The sequence below is a fragment of the Chelonia mydas genome, chromosome 28 (assembly GCF_015237465.2).
Source record: "Chelonia mydas isolate rCheMyd1 chromosome 28, rCheMyd1.pri.v2, whole genome shotgun sequence".
Lineage (NCBI taxonomy): Eukaryota > Metazoa > Chordata > Testudines > Cheloniidae > Chelonia > Chelonia mydas.
In genome coordinates, this window is record NC_051268.2 from 7,530,444 (window position 1) to 7,554,400 (window position 23,957).

General features: G+C 51.0%; 4 protein-coding genes and 2 non-coding genes across 7 annotated transcripts in view; 4 read left to right on the forward strand and 2 right to left on the reverse strand.

The window, feature by feature from the left end:
• LOC102934530 (zinc finger protein OZF) overlaps nt 1-23,957 on the reverse strand; it is a 1,287,564-nt gene that overhangs the window by 790,713 nt on the left and 472,894 nt on the right.
• LOC102930400 (zinc finger protein 501) overlaps nt 1-23,957 on the forward strand; it is a 1,110,025-nt gene that overhangs the window by 641,057 nt on the left and 445,011 nt on the right. The gene's annotated exons all lie outside the window — the stretch shown is intronic.
• Nucleotides 1-23,957, forward strand: part of LOC102937091 (zinc finger protein 135) — a 426,373-nt gene that overhangs the window by 23,290 nt on the left and 379,126 nt on the right. The window contains exons 2-3 of the mRNA XM_043537066.1: nt 8,992-9,080; nt 10,044-10,170. Coding sequence (XP_043393001.1) covers nt 8,992-9,080; nt 10,044-10,170 — 216 coding nt within the window. The remainder of the gene's footprint in view (nt 1-8,991; nt 9,081-10,043; nt 10,171-23,957) is intronic.
• On the forward strand, nt 11,748-13,509 carry LOC102930604 (zinc finger protein 239-like). The gene is made up of 2 exons (XM_037887261.2): nt 11,748-11,852; nt 12,233-13,509. The coding sequence occupies exon 2, from the start codon at nt 12,263-12,265 to the stop codon at nt 13,193-13,195; it is 933 nt and encodes a 310-aa protein (XP_037743189.1). The 5' UTR covers nt 11,748-11,852; nt 12,233-12,262; the 3' UTR covers nt 13,196-13,509.
• TRNAS-GCU lies at nt 19,406-19,487 on the reverse strand. Its single transcript has one exon. It is a non-coding gene; the product is annotated as a tRNA-Ser (tRNA).
• TRNAS-AGA lies at nt 19,862-19,943 on the forward strand. The gene has a single exon. It is a non-coding gene; the product is annotated as a tRNA-Ser (tRNA).

Sequence of the window (23,957 nt, forward strand, 5' to 3'; positions counted from 1 at the left end):
CCCGAACTGGAAGGGGGTTAGTGGGAGCAGCTTAGGGGAGCCTGGAGACGCGGCTGGCTCTGGGGTGGGACGGGGCGGCCGGTCTCCGCCAGCAACAGGGCCTGGGAGGGACGCAGGAGGGGAAGGGAGAAGCCACTGTTCTCAGTGGAGTAACCAGGCCCAGGGGCTGCCCCCCATCTGCCCAGTGCAGCTCCCCACAGCCACCAGCTGCCTGTCCCCTGCCCCTCCCATCCTGCTGCCCCCTCCCCACTGCCAGGGGGCCTATACCCCCCCTCCCCACCCCCGGCCTCCTTAAAACACCTTCACAAAGGGCTCCCTGCTGCCCATGGGAATGGCAGGGGTGGAGGGGAACTGTTCCTTTCCGTTTGTTTATTGTACAATCAGGTAACTTTCAAACTTTTCAAACTTTCCCACTTTTCCCTCTAATTATTATTATCCCTCTGATCTTGGTGTTTTTATCTTATGTTTTCAGACTTTTAGGTTTTGACCTGTTTTCTCTCCTGTTCTCAAGGATTGCGATAAAGTACCCTGAGAGGCCAGGTGGGTGAGGTGATCTCTTTCATTGGACTAATTTCCATTGGTGAGAGAGACAAGCTTTTGATTTCCACAGAGCTCTTCTTCAGGTCTGGGGAAGATACTCGGAGTGAAACAGATGGTTAAGCATAAGAAATTAACCCATGTTGCCAGAAACTGTTCAAACTGAAGAGGACAGTTAGTACCTCTGCACTCATGGGAGAATTCGTGGATTACAGGTGGTTCTCATGAGACCTATAACCAGCGTCTTCTCTCTCTTTTTTTTTTGAGACCGCGATTTTTTAATATCTAGCAAAATTATGACTTTAAGCTCCCAGGCTCGTCTTTTGAAGGTGTTTTGCAGGTTTCTTTTGAGGATGAGGACTGAGAGGCAAGATATTGAGGGAGCATTTTGTGAGAAGTTTTTGCTCCACAGAGGATAGGGTGTCTTTGTCTTTCATTATTTTTCTGTGTGAGTTCATGCAAGAGCATACGACTGTGGGTGAAGCCAGACGTAGTTTCTGTTGGGGCGTTTCTGTTGGAGTCCACCGCATGTTGTGATAGGCCTGTGTAGGACCCATGGATCTTGGTGTGGGGAATATTGATCGTCTCTGCAGTGCGGATACGTCTGCAGGGTTTGCGTCAGTTGTCCTGGCAGGGTGAGTTGGTGGGTGCTGGTCTGTGGGAATCTAGATCTGAGGATGGGCTTGACAAGACTGGGGCGGTTGTTTGAAGGCCAACAGAGGGGGCTGGGGAAAGGTTTCTTTCAGGCTGTGCTCCCCATCGAGTCTGCATTGCAACTGTTTGCTGATCCCCCACCTGGGTCCTAGTGTGGAGGGGTAGGTGACCATTACAGGTGCTGTCAGTGTGTTTTCCTGTTTTGAGGCAGGCTCTCTCGGGGTAGGAGGGTGGCTCATTCCTTCATGCCACGGTGATGTTGTGTCTCCACTCCCTGACACACCCGCTACTTTGCCTTGCCAGCCAACTTTTCAGGTCTCTGCCAGTCCAAACCTTGCCTTAAGTGATATTAGGCAAGAAAAGAAGACCCGTAGGGCGACAGACAAAACAAGTTTTCTAGAGACTAAAACTGAATTTCAGCAAGTTACAAGTGTTGTCTAAGCAGGTTTCTCACCTGCAGTCGGTTTCCAACTACTCTGGCCTTCCAGGCCAAGACGATACATTTTTCACAGTCTCAAACGGTGCTGTATCGTATTGTCCCCTGCCTGACAGATAACTCAGATGTCCTTTCATCCCCTTTCTCTTACCCAAAGTTCCTTGTCTGTGTTTCAAGAGCCTAGAAAGCTTCTGAGGGGTGCAAATTCCATCTCCCCTCGGGACTGTAAATTGCTTCTCTCCTCGGCTTGCTCGCTTTGTTTATCATCTCTGCCAATGTACTTGTCCTCTGCCTGTGACCAAGCTGCTCAGTCAAGTAAATGCCCTTGTGTAGGGTAGGCCGGGTACGTGCATGGGTTGCCGAACACATTTCAAGAACCTAATTCCGGCGCATCTCTATAATTCCTTGCACACAACCCATGCAAACAGCACACACTGATTTGGGACCAGCGTGTCATCAGTTTACAGCTGATGCCTTACGGGGCACCTTTTAGATACCAATCATGACACTGGTGTGTTGGAGCAATGAGTGTGTCAGGCCTGTGTGGTGGGCCCTCAGCCAGCGGTTGCTGCGGGTTTCCCAGCATCACAGAGATCTACCCTACAATTCCCCCCTACCCCCTTCTCTCCAGTTTTATGTTACTATCAGGGTGGATTTGATTTAAATCAAATGGGATTCAAATCATGATTTAAATCACTAGTCAGGAAGACTCGATTTAATCAGGTTTTCTACATAAAAGTGCATTCTTGTTGGTTGTTATAACCTTAATACATATTCTTCACAACTCAGAGAGAGATGTAGGTTTCATTTTTAGAAGGTACACGCTATGCATTTTTAAACAGTGATTTATTTTCAAAACTTTTCAGATGAGTTTTACAGCTATATCAGAAAATGAATGTTTGGTTATTTCATTTACCGAACGTAATGGAAGCAGATATTTATGAAGTCATTGGGAGGTGAGCTATCTCCAATTCAACAGGTTAACCATTAATATTTGTAGGATTTTCTTGCCACGCTGCATTAGGAGGAGAACATCACCAGATAGACATTTAAATTGTTTTATTTAACTAAAACAACAACCTTAAGTATTCTGGATATTTTTCTTCAACAGCAAACATATAATATTTTAACAAAACAAGCATATGTCCCTCACTTCTCACATTTGTCTCCAGACTTCTTCTCCTTGTCCAGATCTATTCCACCCCCAACAATCTTCTATACATTGACCTTTTTGAAACTTTTCACTTTTGCAGAGAGGTAAGGGATTGTCTCTGTGAACACAAATTTGCAGAGGGACAATAGAGTTGAGGTCTGTTATTTCTTACCTCTATACATTATTCATTTGTTTAAAAAGATTTTTGGTGTTAACAAGCATGTTACCTCTGGAGACAAAAATCCACAGTTTGAGAACTGCAAAGCTAAGCGTCTCTGATGGTATCTTCTAGACGGAGCACTGAGTCCCATTGGGTCGATAAAAAGATTAACCTAAATAATCTATACAGAAGCCCCTGGAGCCCCATAAGATTGGGTCCCTAATCCGTGAACTATTGGAACTCATTTACAAAACTTTTCTTAAACATTACATGAATATATTGTCTCATACTGTAGAATTAGAATTTATAATCCTTATTCCATGATGAGGTATTTTTGAGCTATAATGTATCTTAATGAAAACTATCTTTAGATAGGTTTTTTCCTCAAAAAGCATTTATCAAAAAAAATCTGTTTTTTTTTAAATTTTAAAAAAAACCCCACCATTGATTTTTATCCACGCTGCTTTCATTGTCCTCTGCCTGTGACCAAGCTGGTCAGTCAAGTAAATGCATGTTCCCTTGTGTAGGGTAGGCCGGGTACGTGCACGGCTTGCCAAACACATTTCAAGAACCTAATTCCGGCGCATCTCTATAATTCCTTGCACACAACCCATGCAAACAGCACACACCGATTTGGGAGCAGCGTGTCGTCAGTTTACAGATGATGCCTTACGGGGCACCTTTTAGATACCGATCATGACAATGGTGTGTTGGAGCAATGAGTGTGTCAGGCCTGTGTGGTGGGCCCTCAGCCAGCGGTCGCTGGGGGTTTCCCAGCATCACAGAGATCTACCCTACAATTCCCCCCTACCCCCTTCTCTCCAGTTTTATGTTACTATTTGAATAGGCCCTGAGATTTTTCCATCTCTCTAATTACAAAATGTTAACATTAAATCTCAGATTTTGCCCTTTTTTCACATTTTTAAATACTGATATAAAATCCTTCCAAATGTTGGTCTTTTTCTCTCTGTTTTATAAAATATTGATAAGAAATTTACTCAAATTTTGCCTCTTTACCTATTATCAACCAATGATCTAAAGTCCCTCCCCCGTTTTCCCACTTTGCTCTTAAATTTGTGGCAATTCATTGCAAATTCCTGAGATTTCCAGCCTTCTCTCTTTCCGTACTGAACATGGATACTTTGCTTTTTTCTATGTAATTATGAAATATGAATTAAAAGTCCCCTTCATGTCTGGGCGTGTGTCCCCCTGTTTAATTGCCATAACTTTTCCTTTGATTGCCCTGAGTCATTCTCTATATTGGAAATTGCCAGGGGGATAAATTCCCCCATAATCACCTTTCCCCTCATTTGAGAATCATTGTTTCCCCTCTGTCTCAGCTAAAATGTTTACTGAGGAAAGTGGCTGGCCCCATATTTACTACACACCAAAGCTAGGGGCTGCCCCGTGTTAAGGGGAACGGTGTCTCCTAGGGGCTAACGGGAAAGTCGGCGGGACCCTTTCCCCCAGATGCCATGGGATGAGGGTTCACTCCCCTCCGTGGGCAAACAACTCAGTTTGTTTTAAGAGAGATTTGGACCCATTTCCGAGGGTGACGCGTGATTGGAATTGCTTGTGACCATGGGGGCAGGGCTCGGCAGCCCCCCGGCTCCCTTCCAGTTCATGTCTGGTGTCCCTAAAAGCTCCCGCTTTCAGAGCTTTATCGGCCAGCTGCGGGGTCAGGAACACGCACACTGTAGTTTGTGGGGGGTTTATTTTTCATCTCTTTCCACTGAAGCGTCCGATTCGGCCATGGCTGGAGACGGGACACTGGACAGGGAGGGCCAGTGCCCTGCCGTGGCTCCGAGCTTTCTCTCTCTCAGGCTGGCTGGTGCTTGCTCACGTGCTCTGGGTGTAAATGGTTTGCCATCTGTGGGGTCGGGAAGACATTTCCCCCCAGGTGAGATTGGCACCTTGGTGGAGGGGGGAGGTCCCCTGGGTCTGCAGCGTGGGGTCCGGGTAACTTGCCAGGATTGTCTGTCTGCATCTCTCTCACTTAACTCTTTCCCTGCCCCTGCCGGTGCCCCAGGCCTGGGGGGCAGAGAATCGTCTCGTCTCCCTCGGGCTGTTGCCCTTGGGTCTAATTTTTGGCTGTTGGGTTTAATGTGCGGGTGCTGGGCGGTGTTGGTTGTGTGGCCTCGTTTGATTGACGGGAATAACGAACTGGCATTTCAAACAGCAGTGATTTGCGATAAGGATTTGGCCTCCCCATTGGGGCAGGGTGAAAACCACTGCTGTGCATATCACTAGCTGGAGGGACACGAGGAACCACTCTTAGAGGGGATACAATCACAGGTTACCCCGCGTCTGTTTGTTCGTCACTTCCCCGAGCAGACAAAGAAAGGCCAAAGCATAGGAACGTAACCGAAGATGGAGGGAAAGTACGTAACGTCCAGCATCGATAGCTTCCCACTCACGTCCCCTTGGGGAACGCTGGAATGGGTAAGGGGATCGTCAGGTGGTCGTCTGTTGGACGTTCCCCGACGTGTCCTCCACCACCCCCCCCCCCCCGCCAGGCACAAGCTGGGTGTTTACGCCCACTAAGGCTGATACGTATGTGTAAGGGCATCACCCCCTTTTCCTTATCTGTATTTCCACACCCCACTGAATGTGGGGTGCCCATTTGCCATAGGCAAATTCTTTAGTTCCTCTTACCCTCGTTAACATTGACGTCAATCAGTTACTAAGGTAACTTGTGGCTATTTTAGGATTCCCCAAAATAGTCGTGACCGTGATTGCGGTGTTAACGGGTGCGCTGTGGCAGGTTTTCCTAAGCGTCAGCAATTAACAGATTTTTCCTGTAACACTGCAATGTACGGGGGCAGGGTCATTGCTTGGGTAATGGATCATGTCAACACATCTTGGGCCTAAGGCCTTGTCCGGCTAAGCTCCGGATCTTGCATAATGACAGGTTTCAGAGGAGCAGCCGTGTTAGTCTGTATCTGCAAAAAGAACAGGAGGACTTGTGGCACCTTAGAGACTAACCCATTTATTTGAGCATAAGCTTTCGTGAGATACAGCTCACTTCATCGGATGCATTCCTATGAGTTTTTTCATGAAGTTGATAGATTTCCATTCCATACGGCTAAATTCAGTGCCTTGCATAATGCATCCGATGAAGCGAGCTGTAGCTCACGAAAGCTTATGCTGAAATAAATTGGTTCGTCTCTAAGGTGCCACAAGTCCTCCTTTTCTTTCTCCGGATCTTACAGGCCTTAAGCCAGCAGGACTATCTTTACAGCCTTATCTTACCCGTACTCCAAATTCACACTCATCTGTGATACAGACCTGTCCGTCCACACCCCTGGAGTGCCACCCTGCTTAGCTTTTACCAAGTCACATCTACATATTCAAGCTATTAGCTACAGAGTCCTGTGAGACACAGGAAACCAGACCATCCGATGAAGTGAGCTGTAGCTCACGAAAGCTTATGGTCAAATAAATTGGTTAGTCTCTAAGGTGCCACAAGTACTCCTTTTCTTTTTGCGAATACAGACTAACACGGCTGTTACTCTGAAACCAGACCAGATGATCTGGTCCTTTCTGGCCTTGGTCTCGGTGATTATGACCAGAACTATCCCCAAACCCTGCGACGAATGGCCTCCATGAGCGGTTCCTTCCCCCCAGCCCTGAGATGCAGCCACCTCTGGGGTGGATCGGTGGCCATTGCCTGCCAGTGACAGGGCCTGGAAATTTCTTAACTATTTGGTCTTCTTTGTGCCCTGCATTCAACTGTTCAGGAAGCATCCCCCAGGGCTCCCTCTGCCGCTGTGGGTGGCCGGCAGGGGCTGGCGGTAACTTTCTGTCTATTTGTCAAACAGTGATAGCAAATCCCCCCAGGTTTTGCTTCTCTCCCCCCTTCACGGCTGCAGGAAGTTTGGGCTGTGGGGGGGAAATTGTTTCCCTGAGTTCTTATCCCAGATGTAGGGAGGTGGGAAGAGGATTCAACCCTCCCCCCCCCCCCCACACCTCTGCAATCAGCTGTTGAAAAGGATTCTGGCCTCATCCCTCCCGAGCCACGTTTCTTGTCTCAGTGAGACGCGTGTTAATCCAGAGTCACCGCGAGGAAGGACAAGGAGTGACTCCGGATTAACATGGGAGTGAATGAGATCAGCAGCTGCCCCTGGGGGCGGCGGGGGGGTGTGTGGGGGTGAGTCCTTAGCTCTGGTTGTTGCTAAGCAGGGAAAGCTTCTCTCTCTCTCCGCTCAGGATATTGGGGTTCAGCTTCCTGGTTCAGACGCTGCCGATCGGGGAGCCGGCGCTGAGCAGGGTCTGTGCTGGGGAGTGACCTTAACTAAAGCTTCCTCGGCGCTGGCCAAGGTGCGGGCCGTCTCCAGCTGACTGGAAGGGCACTGGGGTGGCTGGGGCGGGATAGCCCCTCCCCAAAATTCACCTCAGCCCCCCGCCCCCATAGCCACCACTCCCAATGCAAAGGTCAGACGTGACGCAGAAGTGAGGGTGGCCTGGTATGGGGCTGGCACCCTTAATTGTCTGCTGCTGCTGGCAGCGATAGGGGCTGGTACGTACAACCTACTGGACCCCCCCCCGCCCCCCACCCGCACACCGGGGGGGACCTGGAGATATGGCGAAGGATCCAGGACTTTCATGCTCATGGCGCAGCCGAACAAAGGCCGGAGAGCGTCTGGTCCGGCCTCCAGTCACAGCCCCAGCGGCTTCTGAGACGGGCCAGCCATGACCCGGGCAGGCCCGTTCAGACGCCCTCCCCCGGCCGAAACGGCTCCGACTTGAACGGCTCGAGCAACGGGGGGAGGTGGGGTGTTCCCTTGCACACCGATCGGAGAATGGGGAGGTGTGGTCATGTGTAAACGACTAATTTTAAAATAGCATCCAGGGACGTTCTCTGATTTTAAGTAATTAGCTGTTACTATGATTTAACCAGTAGGTTTCCCCCTAAGTTCGCATTTGTTTGTTCATTTATTTATTGCCTTAGGTTTTTTCCTGTTGATTTTCTGGGAATCAGGGTCACAACAGTGAGGTGCCAGAGCTGAAGCTGGGGGAGGGAGAGCTCAGTGGTTTGAGCATTGGCCTGCTAAACCCAGGGTTGTGAGTTCAATCCCGGAGGGGGCCATTTAGGGATCGGGGGAGTTGGGGATTAGCCCTGCTTTGAGCAGGGGGTTGGACTAGACACCTCCTGAGGTCCCTGCCAACCCTGCTAGTCTACGTTTAAAACTCATCTGCCTGTATATCTTTTTATTCACCTTTGGAGCAGAACATCGAGAACACACACGTTTAAGTGCTTATGGTTAAGAAAATAAAGGTGGGCCCACAAGATGTATAGTGCAGGACCCCCCACCCCCAATTTTCTGTCTCGCTCACCTTTGCACCCCATTTCCCCCCACCGGGAAGAACCTGCTGCCACCCCTGCCCGTTGGTCCTAGACCCCTCGGGCAGCCCCAGGCTCTGCCAACGTCAATTCCTGAGCCAGGCTCCAGATAATTCAGAGAGGCCTCAGGGAAAGGGCTGGGGACAGGCACAGTCACCTGCAGCCCCTCCGGCCCCCCATTTCCCCTCCTGTTAACAACAGCAGGAGCTGGTCCAGCCGGAGGGAGCCGACAGATCAGACTCTCCCAGCCAGAGCGGGAGGGAGAAGGGCCGGGGGGAAGGGGAGAGACGGGGAAAGAGACTCCCAGGACTCGAACCTGCCCAGAGACATTGGTTGCAGCATCTCTGGGCAGATTCCCTTCCCGGTGAACAAGGTGAGGGGCAGAAAGAGGAGAAGCCAGTTCCCTCCTCTCCCTATTCCCCCCGCTGGGGTGTGGGCGGCCCTGGGGAATCCCCCCAAAGGACTCCTGCGGTTCTGCTCTCTTCTGCCCTTTGGGTCGGAGTCTGTGTCACTGGGAGAGTTTCAAAATCTCCCTCAGTTTCGTGCTGCTGGGAGGGGGCTGGGGCCGGGGAATAAAAACGGGACCAAGCGTTTTCTCAGCCTGGCCCCAGCTACAAGGTTTGTCTGCGGGGAAAAGCCCCTGGGGGGGAACTGTGCTGTGACGTGAACTCAACCCTGCTCTGACTGCCCCCCCTTCCCCCCCCCAGGCTGCCGAGCCCCGGCCATGCCTTGCTCCGGCTGGTCCCAGCCTCCCCGGGGACGGGGAGCGGAAACAGGGGCCATGGAGCCCCCTCAGGTAGGGATCCTGGTCGAGGAGAGGAGCAGTAACTCCCCAGGAGGGAGAAACTTGTGGGGAGTTTGGTCTGGAGGTGGGAGAGGGCAGGAAACACCCAGGGTGGATAAAAGGAGGGGGCCAGGGTTGTCCCCGTGGCTGCTAGGGGACCCCACTTATCCTGCTGGTCTGGCTTCTAGCCCGTGGGCCTCTGACCAGCAACCCAGGTCTGCTCAGCGTAGGACCCTGGTGCTGTGTCCCTGGGCTCCTTCCTACCCTGCCTCTGTCTCCTTGTCTAGCCCTGGTTTCCCTCCAGAGCTTCCTCTCTTCCCCCCCAGCTCCTTCACCCTTCGCAGTCTCCTGTTGGACCCCCCAGTGCCGGCCGGGACCCCAGGCTTCACCCTTCCCCTGGCTCTCGTACTTGTCCCTGGCCAGCTCCCTCTCCCTCCAGGGAGGGACCGCAGACCTCTTCCTGGCTTAGGCTCCTTGCCAGCCCCTCTCCCAGCTGCGGTTAGGCTTTATCATCCCTGGCTTGCCTCCAGGTGCAGCCCATATGGTGAACTGGCCCCTTCTGGCCCACGGTAACCCCCACAGGGCATGTGTGGGGTGGACACCCCCTCACAGAGAGACTGCTATGAAGGGGGCACCCACCAGTGAGGATAAGGGGAGCTGCCCCCTTCCCCCCCTTCCAGCTGCTGGCCACGGGGATTCCTACGGGGAGAACGTCCTTGGACGTTGCTGGGGGCTCCGTCTCCTGTGTTGGCCTCTGGCTAGTAGGAGTGTGAGAAATGTGAAGACCCCTCTTTCCCTTTCTCTCTCTTTCTCCCCTCACCCCGATGCCTCCTGGCTGCTCTGAGCGGGCTGGGGGTGGGACTTTGCTGACTGTGAGCCTCCCAGGGTTTGCATTGAGTTGGCCCTGCTCCCCGGTGACTAGTGGGGCTGTGACTGGGGCAGCAGGTACCGAGTGGGGGGCTATTGCTCTTTCAGGGGCCGGTGTCCTTCGAGGCGGTGGCCGTGTATTTCACCAAGGGGGAGTGGGCTCTGCTGGACCCCGCTCAGAGAGCCCTCTACAGAGACGTCATGCAGGAGACCTATGAGACTGTGACCTCGCTCGGTAAGGATTCCCGCCCCCGCGGTTCTTGGAAGGCGGAAATGAGGAGTTAAGGTTCACGTCACCCCCACAATGTAACCTTAACTCTGCCCTGTCTCAGCATCGCCCCAACATGCCAGTGACGCACACCCCAGCCCTGTGCCCTGCCCCACAACACTGGGAACAGAGCCCAGGCGCCGAATAGCACAAAGTCTCACACCTTCTCGTTGCGGAGGTAAAACCTGGGCTCGTGTCTGACATGGGGAACGGAAGCTGCCTTCGCTCAAACACTCAGCCTGTTCCACACACTCGGTCACAGACGTGCAAAGTGTTCGTGTTCCTGTAGTAGAAAGTGCCTGGAGCACTGGGCCTGGTGCAAGGCCGGAAGTTCAGCGAAAGCCCGTCCTATAAACCAAAGTCAGGCCCCGTCACGAAGCAGGTGCTTGCTTACGAGTTTACAGTCTGATGCAGGAACTTGGCCAAGGCATAAAACACAGGCACTGCGAGGTACTAGATATTCATCTGAACACGTTCCTGGGAGATGGGTCAGGAACACACCGACCCCGAGTAAGACAAGGGTGTGCGGACAGATGGCAGTAAACCTCTCCGAGCGCCTTCGTCACTGAACGGAGCCTGTGGTCTTTCTGGGTAGTGCTACTGGGCTCTGCTGGGCCAGCGATCTGTGCGGGGCTGGTGCAGCGTATGGAGAGAGAGACACACGCACACGCCAGCGGACAACGGTTACCAGCCCTTCACCCGCTCCCTAAGGATTCCTTCTGAGTCATTCCTTCACTCCCCCTCGCTGAGCCCTGGAGCCCCGAGCATGTCTGCCACCCGACGGCTGACCATGCCCGAGGTGAGACCACATCCTTGTGCTCCTTCCTGGGCACAACCTGCAACGCTCAGCAGTGACACGAGGCAGACGAGGGCCAGCAAGCGTCCAGGCACCTCTCTGCATCTCCTAGCCCCGAGGTTCTCAACCTGTTAATCATTATGGGCCGCACATGGCCTGATGCTTCTTTCTCCTTTCCCAAAGGAATTAAAGGGGTCAATGATAGAATCTAATTCACTGGAGCTGTCCACACGCTGAGGGATATTCGTACTCCCTTCCATTACCCCCGACTCACTAGAGTCCCTATTTCCTCAAAATGTGCTTTCCTGACATACAATATCTCTGACATACGGCATTCTGGGGCCTCTGCGCTCCCTCTTCTTCCTCACTGTGCTGCATCCCACCAGCCAATGCTCCCCTCTTCCAGCTCTCCTAGTCTCTGGTCCTCTCTCTGCCAGAAAGAAGCATCTCTAGGGGGACTTACCCACTGTCTGGAGTCTTCACTGTCTGGGACATGGAAGTACCGTTGCAGTGTTTTAGGAGGCCGTTTGATGAGTGTCTGGCCCTGTGTGCTCACAGGAGGGATGGGGACTGTTAAATCCCCCAAAGGCAGAGTGTCCAGCACCTTTGAGCAACTTGGGAGCTGGCCCTGGTGTTTTACTGCCTTAAAATGGCCTGGGGTTAAAATAATAGAACATTGTTTTCTGACACGTGTCCCATGAATTCTCAAGATGTCCCTTGTTTTCTTTCCCCTGAGCAGGGTTTCCAGTTTCCAAACCTGATGTGATCTCCCAGCTGGAGAAAGGGGAAGAGCCGTGGGTCTCAGGAATCCAGGACTCAGAAGAACCAGGGATCCTGAGAGGTGCCTGCCCAGGTGAGGAACAATTAAATCAACTCAAAAACTGTCAGTGCCTGCAGGAAAGAGCTGGGATTCCCTAGAAAGACCTGCTACTCTGAAACCTAGAAAGACCTTGTGAACTCTCTCAGTTCAGGATTGTCCCCAGCTTGTGTGATACCCTCAGGGCAGAGCTCATGACTTGCCCATGACTTGCTCATGACCTGCCCATCCTGACTGACACCTGGCAGTAACTCCCTCCTGTCATCCTGAGTGTTTTGGATAGGACATGGGAGCAGAATTGATCCGTTTTCTCTTCCCTATGGGGGAAAGTTTGGGAAAAAAATAGGAACTAAATTTCCCAATCTCCCCAGCACTTACTCTGTTTTCCTCTCCCCTTTTCCATTCCTGTTCCTGAGGTTTCTCTCTCTATCCCAGCAGCTGGTGGGATGGTGAGTGAGAACGGGGAGTGGAGTCTTCAGCAGAGAGATGCCGAGCAAGTGGAATCACACAGGATGTTATTGCGAAGGTCCGAAGGGAATGTGTCCAGGCGTCTTGAGCAAGGAAACTCTTGTGAGAGTCAGCACAGGCCAGCGAGGCAGCAGCCAGGGGAGAAAGCGGGTAAATCCGTTAATTGTCGGGCAACTCACAAAGACCTCAAAGGAATCACAGGCCAGCACAGAATCCTCACCGGAGAGAGAAAAAACACCTGCACTGAGTGTGGGAAAAACTTCCGTAGACGTTCAACCCTTATTAGACATCAGAAAATCCACAGGCCAAAGAGATCATATGAATGCAGTGAGTGCGGGAAAAGGTTTACGTATCACTCACAACTTGTCACTCATCAGCGAATCCACACAGGAGAGAGGCCCTACGAATGCCGTGGGTGTGGGAAAACCTTCATTTCTCACTCACGCCTTACTCAGCATCAGAAAATCCACACCGGGCAGAGGCCTTATCAATGCAGCGAGTGTGGGAAAAATTTCAGTCAGATCTCAAACCTTATTAGACACCAGAAAATCCACACAGGAGAGCGACCCTACACATGCTGTGAGTGCGGGAAAACGTTTTCCCGGCAATCACACCTTATTATTCATGAGAGAACCCACGTGGGAGAGAAGCCCCATGAATGCCGTGCGTGCGGGAAAACCTTTGCAAGGCACCCACACCTTATCAGACATCAGAGAATTCATACAGGGGAAAAACCCTACACGTGCGGTGAGTGCGGGAAATCCTTCACTCAGAACTCAAACCTTATTGTCCATCAGAGAATTCACACCGGGGAGAGGCCCTATGAATGCGGTGAGTGCGGGAAAAGCTTCAATCACAGCTCAAACCTTAATACGCATCAGAAAATCCACAAGGGAAACGATCAACCATAAAATCCTTAGCTTGGGCTGACAACATGGTTTTTTTTTTCTTTAATACTTTTCCTAATTCCGCCATCAAGCCCTTAAGGCTGTTGCACCATTTGCTTCGCCGTGAGCCCTCCGCTCACGTACCTGCCCATGTAGCTGCCCATTTCTGTCTTTTGCAGCTCGCCCTTCTGTGGGGTGAATCCCATGGTCCTTTCGGTAAACTCCCTATGAGTCATGGGAATGTGTGTCCCTCCTACCAGGAATGTCCATCTATAGCTAGTTGAAGTCACCCCATCAACGTAAAATCTTCCTGGGCCTTAAAAATCTAACTTTCCATAGCCAATAAACATATTTTAATGTTTTATCTTTACCAGTGAATTTGTCTAAAGTGTGGGGGAATCTGCTCACATTACAAAGGCTGTGTGTGTCCTCTGATGGAGTGGTGAACTGATTACTGAGTTTACACCTAGTACATTTCTAGGGAGCAAGGCTGGAGCTGGGGGGATTTGCTGGTGTCATAGAATCATAGAAGATCAGGGTTGGAAGGGACCTCAGGAGGTCATCTAGTCCCACCCCCGCTCAAAGCAGGACCAATCCCCAACTAAATCATCCCAGCCCGGGCTTTGTCAAACCTGACTTTAAAAACTTCGAAGGGAGGAGATTCCACCACCTCCCTAGGGAACCCATTCCAGTGCTTCACCACCCTCCTAGTGAAAAAGTTTTTCCTAATATCCAACCTAAACCTCCCCCACTGCAACTTGAGACCATTACTCCTCGTTCTGTCATCTGCTACCATTGAGAACAGTCTAGATCCATCCTCTTTGGAACCCCCTTTCAGGTAGTTGAAAGCAGCTATCAAATCCCCCCTCATTCTTCTCTTCCGCAGACTAAACAATCCCAGTTCCCTCAGCCTCTCCTCATAAGTCATGTGTTCCAGTCCCCTAATCATTTTTGTTGCCCTTCGCTGGACTCTTTCCAATTTATCCACATCCTCCTTGTAGTGTGGGGCTCAAAACTGGACACAGTACTCCAGATGAGGCCTCACCAGTGTCGAATAGAGGGGGATGATCACGTCCCTCGATCTGCTGGCAATGCCCCTACTTATACATCCCAAAATGCCATCAGCCTTCTTGGCAACAAGGGCACCCTGCTGACTCATATCCAGCTTCTCGTCCACTGTCACCCCTAGGTCCTTTTCCGCAGAACTGCTGCCGAGCCATTCGGTCCCTAGTCTGTAGCGGTGCCTGGGATCACCCTGTATATCATTCATGAGTGGCTGTGATAGTGGATACGGTGGTCCCACTGTCCACGTTATACACTGGGGGGTGTCACAGCCAGTTTATATCCATTTGCTCTTGTTCCCACACTGGGCCCTAACTTAAATAATTCCCTCCCTGGTGTTTATGCCTCTGATGTATTTGCAGAGAGCAATATATCTCCCCTCAGCCTTTGTTCTGTTAGGCTGAACAAGCCAAGCTCCTTCAGTTTCCTCTCATCAGGTAGGGTCTCCATTCCTCTGATCATCCTAGTAGCCCTTGTGTTTTGATTTCTTTGTCCTAAATCAGACTCCTTAGGGCTAGAGATGAAATGACACAGAGCTGGAAGGGGAATTTGAATGGATCCCAAACACAGTGTGATCATTCAGAGTTTAAATCCCAGTTTCCGTCTTTTGACAGACATGTTTCTGAGCTTTTCCCCTGCAGAGGTGGGACTGTTTGTTAGGGGGCTTATTCCTTCACCCACTCACTTCCCCGGTCCTTCTCGCATGACCAGAGAGCAACAATCCCCGAAGTCCAAAGGTGCAAACAATTCGATGTTTAATGGGGAGAACCTCCAGCAAGCATGATTCCCGTTTCCTTCCTTAGTGTCCCCCTTCCCAGCTCTGACACCACAGAGCCTTACCTGTGTCCCTGTTCCCATTCCTGCCCTTAGCCAAACATGATTCCAATTTCCCCACCCCCATTCCCTGTTCCCATTTCCCCCCCACTTCCTGATTGCCTGCAGACTATATAGTAAAACTTGAGTTCTGCTTAGCTATACCTTAACCAATCATTTTCCTGAAATTTAACTAACCAATCCTAACATATTGTAACATGATTATTTAACCAATTATATCCCACCACCTTAATTAGTTTACACCCAGCAAAATTAATTATACAGCTGACAGAAACAATCACAGAACCAGACAGAGATTATACAGACAAACAATAACAAAGTGGGAACTATAATGACAAAACAATACAGAAGTGAGGATTTCACATCCCAGTGTTAATAAGTGAGTTCTTGCCAGACAGGATGCTATCCGACTAAGTTTCCTTTTACATTTTCTAGGCACTTCCCTTTCTCTGGAGGCGATAGGCACTATCAGGACAGGACTGTATCCTAACAGCCCCATAGCACCTTCTTTCAATGTGACTAGGTTGGGATGTGAGGATGTGACCGGTCGCTTCCCAGCTCATGGCTGCCTGTGCTGCTTAGCCAAAGGCCTTAGCCCAAGAACAGGGCCTCAGACTGTCACAGTAAGAGAAGGCCCTTACACCGGCAGACAGTGATTTTGATTCTTTCTTTTATACCTCTAGAACTCGCTAAGTGATAAGAATACACCTAAATTCTTAGAGTCTAGGCCTTTACAGACAGGCCTGAATATCTATATCCTAACAGTGTTTGCAGGTAGAAACGTGGGCCGTTGTTTCCATTATGATGATTCTAAACTTTAATAACACAAGTAACGATAATAACAAGGCTTCACTGCGTGAAGCAGATTTGAACAGAGTAGAGGAGAATGCAATGGGAGACTCTCTTGCCCTGATTCTGAGTCATCAGATATAACCTGAGGAGAGATTAATAAGACTGTGACTTTTCAGCTTGGAAAAGAGATGACTAAGGGGGGGATATGATAGAGGTCTATAAGATCATGACTGGTGTAGAGAAAGTAGATAAGGAAGTCTTGTTTACTACTTCTCATAACAAAAGAACTAGGGGTCACCCAATGAAATTAATAGGCAGCCGGTTTAAAACAAATGTAAATAAGTATTTTTTCACACAATGCACAGTCAACCTGTGGAACTCCTCGCCAGAGGATGTTGTGAAGGCCAAGGCTATAACAGAGTTCAAGAAAGAGCTAGATAAGTTCATGGAGGATAGGCACATCAATGGCTATTAGCCAGGATGGGGAGGGACGGTGTCCCTCACCTCTGTTTGCCAGAAGCTGGGAATGGGCGACAGGGGATGGATCACTTGATGATTCCCTGTTCTGTTCATTCCCTCTGGGGCACCTGGCATTGGCCACTGTTGGAAGACTGGACACTGGGCTAGATGGACCTTTGGTCTGACCCAGTCTGGCCGCTCTTATGAAGCGCGCACAGTCTGAAAATTCAAACCATTTTTAAGCTGCTGAGCACTCTGGCACTGATCCAGGAAAGTGGCTAAAATTATGCTTGACTTTAAGAACAAGTCGTCCCACTGAATGTGCTTAAAGATACGCTGTGAGCTAATAAAACTGGCACAAGCTGGGACAGGTACTAGCTACTCCCCCACTTTGAGAACATTGCATATGCTGGAATCAGCTCTTCTCTCCGACTTGAGCAACGCCATTAACTTTAATTATTTCATGGTTGTAACTGACGGTATAATTTGGCCTTCCAGGGTACAGAATATACAATTAAAGATCCACAGGGTAGATTGGACAGAAGAATTTTTTCCCTTCAGTTTAAGTTGTCAAAGAAATTATAGGCCGTTTCATTTATTCTCTCAAGCCTTAGAAAGCCCGACTAGGGAAGTAGCTGGATTAGCGTCTGGTAGTGACGGTCCTGTGCGTGCCCCATCGCTTTCTGTACTGCATATGAAATTAACATGGGCAACGGGAGGCTTTCTACTGAAGCCAATTGGCTTTGGATCAGATATAGATTTTAATACAGATTTGGGCTTGAACAAACTATGGCTAATGGGTCAATTAGGCACTAGGGTCATCTGAAAATCTATTTGATTTAAACAGTATTTTCCCCAGTCCTCTTGGTCAACTTTATTGCAATGACCAGTTCTGCTGGCATGAGGAAAGGGGGCTAATGTCTATCACATCTCCGTTATTTACTCATACCTTTTAAGGGTAAGACGTCTACACCATAGCTGGATCGGTGCTCCAGCGATGAATGCATGGGGGGTGCGTTTAGCAGGTCTAGTGAGGACCCACCAAATCGACCACAGATCAACCTCTGCTTCACCCCGGTACTGCTCCCCGAACAAGGAGAGTAAGGTAAGGCGATGAGAGAGCGTCTCCCGTCGACCCAGCGCAGGGTAGACACCGCAGTAAGGCGACCTAAGCTACGTCGACTCCGGCTGCATTATTCACGTGTCTGGAGTGGCGTAACTTAGGTCAACTTCATCCTGTCGTGTAGACCTCGCCTAAATAAAAGGAACATTTGGCGATTCCTCAGAAATAGTCACCGGTTAGGGCTAGTCACCAAAGTAGAAGCTGGTTGTTCCTGGCAAAACCTGGCTTTCAGAGAGACAACTGGCAGAAGTCATGGGGGGAGGGGAGTTTACAATTTCCGGACCAAGTATTCAGTAAAGGGAGACCAGAAGGGACCTGAGAGAACTGGGGAAGCTGCTGGCACCAAGGACCCCCCCGAGGCAGAGGAACCAGTGATCACTGCCGCTCCTGGGGCTTGTCTACACTAGAAGTGCTCTGGTGGGGGACGTTATGTCCCCCACTGACATCGCTGGGTTTACGTCAGTCGCTGTAACGTACGTCGCTCAGGGGGTCGCTTATTCGGGTCCAGGGATCACGCTTGGAAGGATGGCTGCAGGGGGTCTCAGGCAAATTTGGGGGTGACTCTAGCCCCGCAAGCCGCTCCCCACAGTGCCACCCCTGCATTGGAGAAGAGGAGGATTGACCCCCAGGGCTTTATCGTCAAAGTGCACATCTATCCCTGAGGTACAGGCCCATCCAGGCACCCCCACCCTGTGTTACACCCAGAGCCCGCTTTGGCCAGAGCATCCTGTGGCCTCCAAGCCCCGTGGACCAGACGCTCCTCCCTGCGGGCCCCACAGTCCCTCTGGAGGTTTCCTCCCATGCAGAAGAGGGGCAGCTTGTGCCCTGGACTTGAGGCCCAATCAACCCCACCCTTCATGATGGGCAGCCCCCTGCCAGGGGGAGTTAATGGCGGGGGGGAGGTGTGAGGAGCCCCAGGCCTGATCCTGGAGGCAAAAGTCGTGTTTGGAAGTGAAAGAAAGAAAATTTCCTGCGGACAGCAGGGACTGAATCTGCACCTCAGCCAGGCACAGGTACTCCCGCTCCTGGGGTGGCCCCACGCAGGGCACCAGCTGCTTCCCTGTACACAGCTGCTCCTGCTTTATAATCCGTGCTTATTTCTTCAACTCCTCGCCCCCCCGGATCCCCAAACCAGCACGCTTGTCAGCCCCAGTCCAGGGCCCCCCTATTCCCAATGCTCCTCAATCCCAACCCACAGCCCCCACCTTCCCCCCAGCAGCAGGAGCGTCTGACTCCTTCGGGGAGCTTTTCTTGCAAGGTTTTTGTGTGTCAATCGCCTTGTGGATTTTACAGCATGTTGGAAATTTCCATATTAAATAGGAAGCTCTGCTCACCTTCCCCCTCCCCTTCTGTTTTCTCTTCATAACCAGAGCGGGGAGCATTTCATTTCTTAATTCCCCGGGCACTTTCGTAGTTCAACAGAATTTTTTCACTGTGTGCTTAGAAATTGAAAACTGATTATTTTTTTTGGCCAGCCAAAACCTGAACTGATTCAGAAACCAGAAGAGAAGAACAACGATACATTCAAATCAAAGTGCCAGAACAGAGCAGGACTGGGTTTTCAGCAGAGAACATTTTCCATTTGGGGGATTTTGTTTTCCCAGGCTCACAAATCTCTCCCAGGGGAAGTGCAGAGACAAACGTTTCACTTGCCTGCTTCAGAATAGCTTGGCCGAGACACTCTGGCTGTGTTTCCACTGTCAGGGGCTTGCTGAGAACTGGGGCATTTTAACAATTGGATCTTTGGGGGAGGTTCTGAGTATGTTACGTTTTGAGATAAAAAACGACAGAACTAGAGAATTCTTTTAGAAATCTCAGATTTTGATAGGTTTTATTTCAAGCAGGTGAGCCTGACACCTTGGGACGGGTTTGGTGTGCAGGGAGCAACATGGGTCGGTCTGTCACCGCGCCAAAGGGGGAGATAGATGGGTGTTTGGAAGGGAAGAGAGAAGGCGAAATGCATCCGATGAGGGTGGGATTCGAACCCACGCACACAGAGCGCAATGGATTAGCAGTCCATCGCCTTAACCACTCGGCCACCTCATCTGAGCCACTTGGTAGCAAACAGAAACTCCAGGGGAGGTCGGGACAATAAGGAGTTTTTAAATCTGTTAGTGGAAGCAGGGTCTGAATGAGCGAGGAGCTGGGGGGAAAGACGTCAGGAACAGACTGTGTTTGCACAGACCCACTCTCTCTGCCCAGGTACCCCTTGCTCCCCCGTAATGTTTCTGGCTTGCTCACCCCTGTCCCAGGCAGCTGCAGGGTGACCGGATGTCCCAATTTTACAGGGGCCGTCCCGATATTTGGGGCTTTTTTCTTATATAGGCATCGATTACCCCCCACCCCCCGTCCCGATTTTTCACACTTGCCGTCTGGTCACCCTAGAGCCCCCAGTGCAGCGAGCCAAGCCGCGAGCTCAAGTAGTCGTGGCCGAGTGGTTAAGGCGATGGACTAGAAATCCATTGGGGTCTCCCCGCGCAGGTTCGAATCCTGCCGACTACGGGAAGGCTAGTGTTCGGGCTGCGGTGGTTTTTACGGCCTGAGCATCCGTGGTGCCAACCAGAGCCAGGGCCGTCTACACTTAACATGCTACAGTGTCCTCGCACGTGAGGGTAGACGCTGACCGCAGCAAGAGGAGGGGTGATCCTGTCACCGTAGCCAGCCCACCTCCCCCCGATGGGGTAGTGAGGTTAACAGAGGAGCTCTTCCGTCCACGTAGCGCTGTCTACACCAGGGCGTAGGTCAGGTTAACTACGTTGCCCACCCCCCGCGAGACAGCGCTATGCCAAGGCGAGTTCCCGGTGGGGACCAGCCCTTAGCGCCCGCCTAGTATTTCAACGTGCGCACGGAACTGTGAGGGTAAAACATGGACTCCCAAATACAGAGACCGAATTCCCCCAATTTAATTCTCGCTGCCCTTCCCCGAAAGCCTCAAAATTCCTTGCATTTTTGTGGTGGGCGGGAGACTAAAAGCAGTGCGATTTTGCCTCTTGGCAGGTGGGTCGACAAGAAGGTCCCTTTTTAACGCTCTGATTCCAGATAAAGTTTAGAGATTCGTTATTTACATTAAAATCAGTTACTGGTGCCGCTAAACAGCACCATACCATGAAATAAGAACAGAGACAAACCTTGTCCCAAAAGGCCAATTTCCCAAATGATCCGCAAACTATTATTAATTTCCAAGCCTCCCCCCGCAGGGCGGCTGGGCATCTGCCGTTTAACGGCTCGGCAGCCACCTTCCCAGTAGAAATACTCTTGTTGGCAATTCCCAATCCTGGACATCTGTGAAATTCAGACTTTGAGCAGCCAACCTGGCTCCTCGCGCAAGGGGGTGGCCTCCCAGCCCCGGTGCCGTGACTACACAAGCCACATTAAAGCGCTTTAAAGCCCGCTGTCTCTCTCACGCTCCTCCCCAGCCCCTCCATTGAAAAGCAGCTGGAAATCTGGTAGGCTGCCCATGGAATGAAGGGATGGAGAAACCTTCCTCGGCGCTCAAACTTGCTGGACTCGGGGCTGTTTTTCGCGGGACAGGTGCAGCTCTGTAAATTGCCCTGAATTAGTATCTCAGACCCAAAGACATGCGCTGTGTAAGCTTGAAAGAGTTGGTTACCTCACCCACCTTGTGTCTCTGCTTTCTAAGCCTAAACTAGAAAACCAAGCCTGTCCTAAGAAGACTAGTTTCTGGCCTCGTCCATATGCGTGCCTTTCAATACCTTTCCCCATAACAGACTACGTGAGCATTTTACATGTGAAACGTAATTTCCAAAGTCAGTTTTGCTCAGTACTGAAACAGATGAAAGACTGCCAGTATCTTCGGGCAGGTCAGGGCTCCCTGACATTTATGTCAAGACCTGGCGTGTCTAAAGATCGAAGGCGTTTATAGCCCAATCCGTTCTGTGGGAACTGGAGATTCATTTTCAGAGACACGGGATAACAAGATAAGGGGGCGTGTGATTCATTTTCTTTTAAGCCCTTTTTTGCCCAATATTCCCACAGCATCTTCCGTAAATTAATCTTGAAAATGGTCAGTAATGCGGGGTCTCCAAAGTGAGCTGAAAAGCTGGTGTCTGCGATTTGAAAATCGCCACAGACAGTCAATGCATCAGTGGTGTCGGAAATCCCCCACCAGGCTCTCTGTGGCGGAGAACATGCTTTGTATGTAAGTGGCTGTGGGTTCAATCCGTTTCCTCGTCAGGGGATTCTTCTGGATCATTTCCCAGGACCGGGATGGGGGGGTCACCCCAGGATAAGGTGGAAACTCTTGGAGCGCCAGACCACTGTTTCCACCAGCATCGGGCACGGAGACTCTTCAGGACCTGGCCCTTCTCCAAAGTGTCCCTTACAAACCAGAAACCTCCCGGATAGAATGACCGGCTTCAGGGAAGGGGAGGGGAAATCTGCTTTCAGGTGACAGGGTGCTCTGGGCATGGGAGGGGCTGTGGGTGTAACGCACGGCAATTGCTGAATCTGTGGGGACACAGCTCAGGGTCCATCGTGCTCACAGGGACAGGCAAGCGCCAGTCTCCCGGAAGGAAGAATCCCATGCACCGCTACAGACGAGGGACCGAATGGCTCGGCAGCCGTTCTGCAGAAAAGGACCTAGGGGTTACAGTGGACGAGAAGCTGGATATGAGTCAGCAGTCTGCCCCTGTTGCCAAGAAGGCCAATGGCATTTTGGGATGCATAAGTAGGGGCATTGCCAGCAGATCGAGGGACGTGATCGTTCCCCTCTATTCGACATTGGTGAGGCCTCATCTGGAGTACTGTGTCCAGTTTTGGGCCCCACACTACAAGAAGGATGTGGATAAATTGGAGAGAATCCAGCGAAGGGCAACAAAAATGATGAGGGGACTGGAACACATGAGTTATGAGGAGAGGCTGAGGGAACTGGGGACGTTTAGTCTGCAGAAGAGAAGAATGAGGGGGGATTTGATAGCTGCTTTCAACTACCTGAAAGGGGGTTCCAAAGAGGATGGATCTAGACTGTTCTCAGTGGTAGCAGATGACAGAACGAGGAGTAATGGTCTCAAGTTGCAGTGGGGGAGGTTTAGGTTGGATATTAGGAAAAACTTTTTCACTAGAAGGGTGATGAAGCACTGGAATGGGTTCCCTAGGGAGGTGGTGGAATATCCTCCCTTCGAAGTTTTTAAAGTCAGGTTTGACAAAGCCCGGGCTGGGATGATTTAATTGGGGATCGGTCCGGCTTTGAGCAGGAGGTTGGACTAGATGACCTCCTGAGGTCCCTTCCCACCCTGATCTTCTCTGATTCTCTGAACTCTGGATGTTCTTGTACCATCCTCTCTAGTCAGGAACGTGCTGACGTGGTTAGCCAACGCCTAATGGGTTACGTTGCCAAGGCCAGGCCTACCCTGGTTCACAGCCTTTGGTTCACACTCGTCGTTATGCCTAGGGCTCCAGCAAGGCCTACGCTTTTGTGAATCCGCCCCGCTGTGCTTCCGTCCCGGGGTGATGGCTGATGATGAATGAGAAGGGGACATCCTTGAGTAGTGGCGGGAAAGGTCCCATCAGCACAGACTGGATGGCGAGGAAACGGAGGGACCACCCGTGCTTAGCGAACAGAGTGGTCCGTCATTAACACACCACCAGGACCTTGTCTCCTGGAGGGAACCGGAGGCAAGTGCAGTGTGTTTGGGATGGTGTTGATGATGGATAGAAAAAAATGCTCGGGGTCAGTAAAAGATGAGCCCAAATGCGGAGAAGGGGAATTTGAGTTTGCGCCACACAGGGCCATGGTCTCAGACACCCTGGAGTGTCCTATATATAAAGGAAAGGCAAACAGGGACCCAGCCCCCTGCAATGTTGCTCTCCTGGAAAAGACGCCCAGGGACAAGTAGGAACTGGGTTGGGAGTGGGGTGGAGGGTCCCACAGGACGGAGGGGTGCTGACGTTCCTCAGAGCTGTGGAAACTAGGCAGTGCAGAGAGACGTGGCTTCACCCCCTGAGGGCCACCAGCAGCGATCTCATTTCTATGGCCAATAAAATACAAAGCAATTCCAATGATTTTGACACTGGGTTTGAGGTCACTTGAACGGCATCTCCAAAGGAATAATGATTTTATCCCTGAGTGATTAAAGGCAGCTTCCTAAAGGTAATTCCAATCTGTTCTTCCCTGCAATTGGTGATATTGGGGCAACTGGGAATCTCCATAATTGGTGGGGAATCTCTCTGGGCACACACGCACCCTCTCTCTCGGTTACAGATGCTCTGCGAGCCAGAGTGGGGTTCGTCTCTGCATCTGCCCAGCTGGGAAGGGGAGAGGCTGAAGGCTCAAAGGAGATACACGGAGCTAGCCAGGAATGGACGAGACTTTCCTCTTTTTCTTAAAATTCACCTTAATTTCCTCCATGGAAAGCTCCACCCCTGTGTGGATTTGAACCACCAACCAACCCACCCACCGTCCCATAACCAGCTAACTGCCCTATGCAAGGGTATCGCAGAGACAGAGGACCACCCAATACCAATGCCTTTGCCCCGGGGACTTGAACATTTATTTAT

Coding starts and splice junctions, on each gene's coding strand:
- LOC102930604 (XM_037887261.2), top strand. CDS start 12,263: ATGGTGAGTGAGAACGGGGAGTGGAGTCTTCAGCAGAGAGATGCCGAG.